The sequence below is a fragment of the Phyllostomus discolor genome, chromosome 7 (assembly GCF_004126475.2).
Source record: "Phyllostomus discolor isolate MPI-MPIP mPhyDis1 chromosome 7, mPhyDis1.pri.v3, whole genome shotgun sequence".
In the NCBI taxonomy this organism is placed as follows: Eukaryota; Metazoa; Chordata; class Mammalia; order Chiroptera; family Phyllostomidae; genus Phyllostomus; species Phyllostomus discolor.
The window spans coordinates 111,159,312-111,169,333 of NC_040909.2; the positions used below are offsets into that span (position 1 = coordinate 111,159,312).

Below are 10,022 nucleotides of genomic sequence, written 5' to 3' on the forward strand. Positions count from 1 at the left end.
ACTGCTTATAAAATGTAAATTGGTTAATTAAAGCTTAAATATTGGAAGAAATTTCTCCTGGGACATTCCATATATGTCTTTGCAGTAATTACGGAATTAGCCGATTGTCACCTCTAAAAGCAAACTTCGTTTTGAAAACAGATGAAAACAAATTGCACGAATAGTAAAAATTGACCAAAATCATGTACAATACTGTACTTTAAATTGGGGGAAGGGACATATGATAAAGAATACAATCTAGAATTGATTGATTTTACCCTACGAAGATGGTTATGTTAAATGTGATAAAATGCGGAGATGAACTCGGTGAGAGCTTGAAGTAAAAGTACAAAATGCCCTTTAGTTTCTCTGAGGGGTCTGCGGAAGGCAGAAGACCAGTTGTTCAGTTTAAGGAAAAGTGGCACAGAGAAGGAAAGGGGCGAGCGCTGTGTTTGTGAGTGAGTTTTGAACTGAGTCACCTTCGGGTCTAACTGGGAAACCACGAGCAAACCTGTGCCTTTAAGACTCAGTTGCTATCCAAACACAAGTAAACAGAGTGGACCATTAGCGGGCGCCGGGCGCGGAGGCGGAGCCAGGGAGCAGAGAGCCCCGCGCGGCGGCGGGACGCCCGCCCGAAGGGGAGGCGGGGCCGCTACTAAAGCCCTAACTCCGGGCCGCGAGCAGCCTAGGGAGGGACGCGGGCAGGGACTGAGCTCCGCGCGCTCGCTGCTGGAGGGTGATGGCCCTGCAAGGCAGCAGGCTTTCACCTTATCCGGAGTCGGCGAGAGGCTCGCGAAGACACGGTGTTCCGGGCGAGCGCTGAGCGCCGGCTCCGAGCACCTCCGGTCTTTACGCATTCCATGTCCACAGACTCCAACGAAGGCGAGGATCTGCTCCCGTTTTTGCGGCTCGTGGTGCTCCAGATAATGTCCGCGGTTCCCGGGACTCCGCGCGGAAACAGAAGTTTGCACCGCGTGGACCCAGTGACCTTTCCAAGCTGTGCGCCTCACTGCCTGGACCGGGTCTAAGCGACGCTGCCCAGGCGGACCTTTACACGGGAGGTGAGTGTCCGCCCTGGGAAGGGACTGAAGCCTCCCTAAGAAAGCACGGGTGCAGGGGATGCAGGGGGCGCTGATTCTCGGCCCCGTGTGCCACAAGTTCAGAAATTGTGGAAAGGAATCATGGATGCAATCCCGGGGCATTGTTTCTCACTTTGTCGGATCCCAGGCACGCCTTTCCCAGCTAACACCCAACGACACACACTTTAAGTGCTGTTTTTAGTTTTGTTTTGCAACATTTAATCTAAGCATTCACCTAGGCTTCTAATAAAAGCTGATCGACGTACGCTGAGGTAAAACTACGTTGCCTCAGGGTGTTTCTGACCCTGCGGTGGCATTCTGTCCACTGGTCCCGGGGCAGCCGCGGAGGCACCGCGAGGACCGGCCGGAACACAGTGCTTGTCTAGCCCATGCATTTCAAAAGGGAAGTAATAGTTCAATCTTAGGTAACTCTACAACCTCGTGCTGGCCTTTTGATTTTCCTCCCCTCCAGTCCTGGACGTGGGGGCAGAAGGCAAATCCTCCTGGGGCTTAAACGCTTGGATTCTCAATAAATTGTAACAGAAGAGGGAGTCGCGGTTGTGGAAAGGAGGAGGGAGAAAAGGGTGTTTGTGGAGGGAGCGCTGGGTCTGTCTTCCTACCTGTTAGCAAAGAACAAAAGAGGGCTGGTGTTTCCCGGAGCGAAACGCCTCAGACAGCTACTTTCCCTGCTGAACAAACTGCAGTGCTGAGCAGAACAAGAAAATTACTCACGCAGGGGGAGCGAGGGAGCAGAGAGAAACAGAACCCTGACGCGGAAGGCATCTTAATTTAATTAACTCCTTGGGAAGGCAGCGCTGCACCGGGGCAGGAGGACTTCGCGGCCGGTTTTCTCAGTTCACCTGATCCAGTCGAGCCATTTTCACTTTATTTTTTCTAAATGATCTCCTTAGATCCACTTGGACTGGAGCTCTCTGAGTCATGTAAAAATCCATTGTGGCTTGGGTTGAAATTCAGTGAGCCACTCCATCTATCAGTCAGTTCTCTCAGAAACCAGCGCCAGGGTTTTAGCAGATGGTCCCTGACTATATTATTTTTAGATAATTCCGTGTAATAACACCATTACCTAAAAGAGAGACTCCTTATCAAATTACCACGTACCTTTTCCCCCCTCCAATACTTTGAAAGCTTCACTGAACTGAAATTAGTGTGTACACAGCTCACTTGCTGACAGCCAGTGAACTACATTTTACAAAACTTCTGTACATGCTGAGAAATTCACGTGAAGAAGACTGATGAAAGGAAACTAGCCCCAGCTCCACTGAAATATTTACATATTCTCATTGGTTTAAGTTTCTTTCTTTGCAAATTAAAAGTAACCAATGGTCCCAAATGGCATGGTGGAGAAATGACAGCAGACGATGAGACAGTAACTGTAATTGCCTGAAACAGAGTGTGGGAACTACATGCTCAACTACAGACAAAACGAAAGTGCTTTAGATTTCTGCACTGGCTTAAAACATATTTTTGACATACATTTCCAGCAACTCAGTGGGAGATTGGAAATCCAAAAACGCTCTAATTATTTATGGCAAAAAAATGTTTGGTGGACAACTAGAGTTGTTCTGTTTGTAAAAGGTTTCAGACGTCGCCAAAGGTCTGCTCTTCTGTGAAGAAACCATTTGTCCTGCAAGTTAAAGTGAACACATATGATGAAATAGCACCTGTGTACCACCATAAAGCTGAATTAGGATAGAGTCATTAATATTTGTATTATGAGCCATTGGGAGGAAGGGGAAGGAAGATGGCACTCAACTTTGGGCTGGCAGAATTAGCGTATAACCTTTGTGGCAGAGTTCCCTTCGTGTATTTGGAATCGAAACCACAAGTTGTGGTAGTACTTCAGTTCACAACACACACACACGCACTCGCACACACACATAGTACATGGTGGGAGATGGACTTGCCTCCTGTATTTATTTCTAAGAAATCTGGGAATACACCCAAATAATAATTTTGGTTTCCTCTCTACGGGGGAGGCTACTTTTTAACACTAGGGGGAAAATAATATTTTGAATCTCTGGAAAATTCTCATTATTCATGCAAAAAGAAGGAAATAAAGGTGTCATTTATTATTTTAACGGAAGAGGAAATAATCAGATAGGTTACCAGAGATGTTAATAGAATCCTTTTTTCCAGTCTCTCTAGGAGAGGGCTTGAGAGGTTGCCACTGAACAAAAATGAGTCGTGATTTGTGGTGGGAAAGTTTATTCGGAAAGGAGGTTTACAGTTTCGGTTGAATGGTCTAACTGAGACCCTCTGACTGTTACACACCTCTCATTAACTCCAGGCCTGAACTCCCAGACCGCATACCACCAGGCAGAAGCGGTTCATTAATAAATCCCTGTCTCTGAGCCTTTCCAAACAGAGGAGGAGGGAGGGAAGGTGTGGGCTTCAGGGAGGCAGCCAGGTTCTGCCTTGCCAGAGCGCTGTGTCATTAGCGCAGCCCCCTATGTCTGCCCGCAGAGCCACTGGCAACACAACACACCAGAGAAGAAAATTCGGGCACAGAAAAGGGGGGAGGGTGGCGGGGAGGCTGAAGAAACTCTCCCACCTTTCTGCTGACCTCAACAACCAGGCATAAAGCTGGGCCTGCTCCTCTCCAGGGAGAGCTTGAAGCTATCAGTCTCTCACCTGGAAAGCCTCCCTCAGAGACAGGGCGCAGTTCTGCCGAGCTGGCCGACTCGGGTGCTGTAAAGGGGCTGGCAGTGAGAAAAGTTAGGCTTACCCTGAGTGCAGGTGAGGTGTCCCTGGGAACCTGGATCCGAAAGCAGACCCCTATGTTGGAGGCGCAGGGAGAGCAAAGCACGTGTGCCTTGCTTAGGCCCAGGCCCGCAGACCCCGGCTCCAGCGTCCAGGTGGCAGGAGCGCTGCAGTACATATATATCTCCAGGAGGATAAACAAGCTTCCTCCAGGCCGCTGAACAAGCTTCTTCCAGGCCGGCAGGACCTCACTGCTGTGGCTCCCCTGCTGCCCCTTCCATTCCCCTCCCCGGGGAGCCCTCTCCCTACTTTTCTTTTCTCCTGGGGTCTCCTTGCGGTAGCTCCCGCTACCGGGTCCGGAAGCCTCTGGAGCCTCCCGAGCCTCCCCAGGGCTTGGCGCTCAATGTGGGAGAAGGGGTTCGGGCCTCGCCCGACCTTCTACTTCTCCGCCCACCCCCAACCTCTCCCTGGGAGCCCAACCATCTGGAAGGGATCTTAGTGGGGGGTAGAAGGGGACAGCCCCTGGGAAGAAGCAAGCAGTTCCTGGTCGAACCGGCCCCGGAGGTGTCACTTTTCTTTCCTGCGGCCCGTCACCGCTGATGAATGGGACTGAGGCAGGGGAAGGAAAAAGAAAACCTCCGAGGTCAGCGCGGGGCGAGGCGGCCGCCGAGGGCCCGAGGGCCCTAGAGCAAGAAGCACCCTCCCCAGCTGCGCTCCCACACTTGGGCCGCTGGGGTAAGTGCAGGGCGCACCGTGAGGAGCTGCCGGGCCTTGGAGCCTCGGATGGGACCCACAGACCATTGTTCCCAGGGGAGCTAGCTCCCAGGTGCCCTGGCGACAGAAGCTCAGCCAAGGGCCTGCGGGTGTTGGCATCAAGGGTTGTGAGGGTTGACTGAGCGCTGATAGGGTGCAGTGGGTGGGCTAGACTAGGCGCTGCCTCTTCTGGAGCACCCCTGCCCCCCTTTCTTATCCCTGAACCTCAGTCTTCCGCTGCATCCGGGAACCCGACCTTCCCGTGGGCACCCAGAAGGGCCGCCGGGCAACCCAGCTCACTAGGGACCTTTTCTTGCACTGCCTGGCCCTCGGGCCTTGGCTGAGATCAGTGTGGACTCGCTGGGCTGGCGCTAGGCTTCCCTCGCCACACCTTCGGGGGCCCGCGAGGACGGTGGGGAGGAAGTCTTAGAAGGGAGGTATAGTGACCCGCGCAGGCAGAGCAGGCAAAGTTCAGACAGAGCTGGTCTGGATAACAATCACAACCCTCCCTCTCTCCCTTTTTTAGGGTGTCACTGCGTGCTGCTGTCTCTCTGGGTCTTCACCGGAGCCCCACGCCCACCGGCCTCTGAGTTCTGGAAGAAAGGGGCGGCTCCCTCCGCCCCCCAGCACCCCGGGAAATGGGGAGCAAGGCCCTGCCCGCGCCCATCCCGCTCCACCCCTCGCTGCAGCTCACCAATTACTCCTTCCTGCAGGCTGTGAACACCTTCCCCGCGGCGGTAGACCACCTGCAGGGCCTGTACGGCCTCAGCGCGGTGCAGACCATGCACATGAACCACTGGACTCTGGGATACCCCAACGTGCACGAGATCACCCGCTCCACCATCACCGAGATGGCGGCAGCGCAGGGTCTCATGGACGCTCGCTTCCCCTTCCAGGCTCTGCCCTTTACCACTCACCTCTTTCACCCCAAGCAGGGCGCCATTGCCCACGTCCTCCCAGCCCTGCACAAGGACCGGCCCCGTTTTGACTTTGCCAACTTGGCCGTGGCTGCCACGCAAGAGGACCCCCCTAAGATGGGAGAGCTGACCAAGCTGAGCCCTGGGCTGGGTAGCCCCATCTCGGGCCTCAGTAAATTGACTCCGGACAGAAAGCCCTCCCGAGGGAGGTTGCCCTCTAAAACGAAAAAAGAGTTTATCTGCAAGTTCTGCGGCAGACACTTTACCAAATCCTACAACTTGCTCATCCACGAGAGGACCCACACGGACGAGAGGCCGTACACGTGTGACATCTGCCACAAGGCCTTCCGGAGGCAGGACCACCTGCGGGATCACAGGTGAGGCGGAGAAGGAGGCTGCCTGGGGGAGGTGAGGCAAACTTGTGCGGAATACCAGTCTCAGAGGCATTCCAAGTGTCCCTAAAATCCCTTCTGAACTAGAATGTATCTCCAAAGGCCCTCCCGCGCCAGCCAAAGCCACCCGCCAATATTTACCATCTTTTCCTCACCGGGCCCTCGCGAGGGTCTTCGTTTCTCATCCTTTGACCGTTAGAACCTGGTGGGTTGGCCTTAGTGCTGTGATCCGTGCCTCAGTTTCCTCCCGGTCGCCCTTCGGGTGGGGCAGGTAAAGCCTGGGGACCCCAAATCCCACGATGGCTGCCTTAAGACCATTTCTAGACCATCTACTCGGGCCACCTCCACGGGGTTCTCTCCCTTCCCTACCGCCTACCCCCACCCCTAGTTGCGCCCCAGAGCCTGACAGGACGACCTTCCTTTTCAATTTATTTGCGGAGGTCTTAAGATCACTGAATTTAGACACGGTTCCCCCATAGCCCACTCCCTCCCCCCACCCTCGGACCCTAAACTGTATTATTAAACGGCAACTGAAGAAATACTATAACATAAATGTTTCATCCAGTAAAAACTTCCCAGGAGTGGGGGTGGGGTATGTCTCTCCGGATTCCACTAGCGGTTCCCCAAGGAGGGACTTGTGCACGGATCCTCCGACCCTCCACAGCTGGTGGCTGGTGAAGGCGTCACTGAAGTCAGTCCCCCTCAACTCAGGCCTTGCCTCACATCTCGATTCGGCCAGTTTAAATCCCGGGGAAAACGGTAGAGGCCAGGAAGGACTCACTCGGCACTATTTCGAGCTCTATAATGCACCAGAGAGGGCGATCAAGTGTAGATAAAACCAACGACCAGTGAATGTTTGGAAGAGTCTGTTAGTTGAGGTTAACCATAAACAGAATTACACAGGGGGGAAAAAATACAATCTAAGAACCTACATAATGGAATCCTGTTTCTTTTTTTCCTTTCATGATTTCATGATTTCGGTAATTGTCAAAAGAAACCCCTCACCATGGTGGTAAAGCCATTTCAATGAAACCTTATATTGATTTTCAGGTATATTCATTCCAAAGAAAAACCCTTCAAATGTCAGGAGTGTGGGAAAGGATTTTGTCAGTCTAGAACTCTAGCAGTTCACAAAACTTTACACATGCAGGTAAGTTTGTTTTCTTGTTTAAAAACAGTGGCTGGTTTGGTCATGTTTGCTCTACAGAAGGTGTTCAGTTGCAGAGTCTTTCCCTGAAAAGACTTCTTAGCTTAGTTTTCTAGGCGGGGAAAGCAGCACTCGGCTCCTTTATACATAAAATTAATCCTATTTAACGTAAAACATTTTTATATTTTCTTAGAGGACAGGCCACTCTCTTTATTCTAAATCCTAATTTTAGAATTATTTTTTTTTCATCCAATCTGCCCTGCTTTTAAGGCTTTCGTGTTTGGGAGGAAATAAAGGTAATTTTGATAATGGAGGCATGGTGAAACCCCATATGCTCTCTCCCAGGGGCCTCATCATTTGTAGTTTTCAGAACATTGAAGGATAGTTTAATTTTCCAGCAGAGAGGAGACTTATTCCCCGGGAGAAGGTCGTTCCTTAAGAGAGGATTAGGGTTTTTCCTTCCCCCTTTTCCTGCCTACGACCTGGTGGCGAAATGTAAAGAGCTGGAAATCACAGGGCCCACCACGGTGGTCACCACGGTTATCCGTGTAATCAGGCCTCGGTGTGTGCCTGAGCGTGTGTGTTAGTGATTGGAGGATTAGGGGCACAGATTTGTTCCTGCACGTCCCCTCTTTTGTAGTCATGTGCGCGTTATGTGATACCAATAAGACAACTATTGAGAAGGGTGCGGTGGTGGTGTGAAGGATTAATCCTTTGCTTGCTTCACATCTGAACAGGAATCTCCACACAAATGTCCCACATGTGGAAGAACCTTTAATCAGAGAAGTAATCTGAAAACTCACCTTCTCACCCATACAGACATCAAGCCCTACAGCTGCGAGCAGTGCGGCAAAGTGTTCAGGCGAAACTGTGATCTGCGGCGGCACAGCCTGACTCACACCCCGCGGCAGGACTTCTAGAGAAGCCCAGGATCTATCCCCGTGCCGCCCTGCTCCCCTCCCCAGACTCCTCTGCAGGCCTCCCACCCAGGGGTTCTACCCCAACCCTTCACAGACCCCAGCTCTGCCCTTGCTGCAGTCGCACCTGCAGCTCCAGGGAGTTAACTCCGCTTCTGGAGGACTGAGAACTGTAGAAAGCCACACACGTACATCCCTTCACAAAGAGCATATGCTAGTTTCTTGTAGATATTCACAGCTCATTTTAGAGCTCTGTACATAATGTTGTGAGTCTTTGTTTTGATGTTTTGTTTGTTTTTGTATCTTGTTGGATGCACCTAGATATGGAAAATGGAAGCCAAATTTATCTTTAAAGACTGTATTTTCAAAATAAAACTTTTTCTTGTTTGTTTCAACACTCCTGCAAAGAGTCTTGCTATTTAACTTCTGTTTTCCCTCTGTATCCTGGAAGAGTGGGCTACCTCTCGAATAGTCGATATTGAAGGGTATATTTTATCCCTAGGTTTTAAAAATAAAACTCAGAATTCTCTTACTGGAACTTCAGCTCTTCCCTTCATGTACTGTGGCATCTTGGAGTTGGACAACTGAGCTGTCTTTTTGTTTTTTGAAGATATTAAAATGAACACCCCTCAGGTTTTATTTCATTTTGTTTATTTTAATTCCTTGTGTATTATTCCTTCAGATAAAAGCAACATAATAATTACTATTAATAACTTGCAACTCCAGTGATTGACCTACTTGAAAGCATTAAAAAGAAGAAGAGGAGGGGAGCTTCTCACCATTTCATTTTTAAAAATTCCTTGACTTGTCAAAGTTTATGACGAGCTACTCCTCGTACTGTTAGACTTTGAACACTGTGATTTAGCACTATGCACAGGCCTGACCCTGCCTCCAGGGAAGAGGTCTAAGGTCTCCCCCAGAACACGGCAGAAGAGTACAACCCTCAGAAGATACAGGACAAGAAGAGAAAAGAGAAGCTACTTAGCTGTCTTTGCACAAAATATTTCTTTGCAAGGGTGGAGATCCTTTCTCCCAGAAGGTTTGGATTTCTCTGCAAAGCAAACTGAGTTAGGTCACTAGCAAGGTTGCCATCACTGGTTGGCCTTTTGTCCCTGGGGAAGTGCCAGAAGTACAGGTCACTCTGTATAGAACTCATGGCAAATCTGTAATCACCTTCTGAGGCATTTCAACCTTCCCCAAACAGTTGCTGGGAAATATGACACTAGTAAAATGACAACCCTGTGTACAATTTGAGCGGAGGACTTGGGATGCAGGTAAACAGCAGTGCTGTGCAGAGACTGGAAGGAAAATAACTGAACTTGCAGTGGGAATATCAGAGGAACCTGTAACCCAGTGGCCCAGTGGGTTCTCGCAAACTTTGATACTGAACAATAGGGTGAATGAGGTATTCTTGGAGTTTTTTTAAATTATATTTTTGTAGAGATGGCATGTTTTATGTTCAGAGTCATACGAGGCAACACATACCTTAGATTTCTCAAGAAGGATAGGTAGGGATTTGAGGTATAAAAATTTCTCACCAGTGACTTGTTCAATATGGCTTACAAGGAATTTTCAAAATTGTTCTAGACTCGCTGCTTACCTTGTTCTCAAGGTAAGAGGTGGCTGGAAGTCACCTCTGCTTCTCACAAAAGATCAGTTCTCTTCAACAAAGAGTCCACTGGCCAGCCTGTGTGTCTAATGCTCTCACACATGCATTTCGCTGAGGAGAGCGGGCAAGGATGAAGTGTGAGGTACATATGTGTGTGGTATTTAGAGGAATGAAACTGTCGTTTGTTCTCTTTTGTTTGTACAGAATTAACTCAGTGACCTCCCTATCCCTCCTCTCTCAAGATCCTGCCCTCCTTGGCACAGAAGACTCGAATACTCTAGGGCAGGGTTACACATTGACTGCCCCTAGAGCTCTCCTAATCCTGCAGGTTTTTCCATGTAGTCAGTCTCCCTGCCCCACCCACTGCAACTACCCACAAGCTCCAACAGTTCCACTGCACAGGCTTCAGCCAAATGATCAGAGAATGACCCTTGCTCGCTACCAAGCTCAGGCATAGTCTTGAAGTCCCCAGCACAGGGATATAGAGATAGGTGTAACTAGAATACTG

General features: G+C 50.1%; 1 protein-coding gene across 2 annotated transcripts; it reads left to right on the top strand.

Moving 5' to 3' along the window:
* The first annotated feature begins 619 nt into the window (after positions 1–619).
* On the top strand, positions 620–8,305 carry OSR2 (odd-skipped related transciption factor 2). Of its 2 annotated transcripts, none has more exons than XM_028533806.2 (4): positions 620–1,040; positions 5,059–5,826; positions 6,892–6,991; positions 7,726–8,305. In XM_028533806.2, exons 2-4 carry the CDS (start codon positions 5,171–5,173, stop codon positions 7,906–7,908), a joined length of 939 nt encoding a protein of 312 aa, XP_028389607.1. In that variant the 5' UTR covers positions 620–1,040; positions 5,059–5,170; the 3' UTR covers positions 7,909–8,305. The 2 variants fall into 2 exon arrangements, with proteins under 2 accessions (XP_028389607.1, XP_028389608.1); XM_028533807.2 differs by having other exon boundaries at positions 629–1,040; positions 7,808–8,305.
* Positions 8,306–10,022: the final 1,717 nt, after the last annotated feature.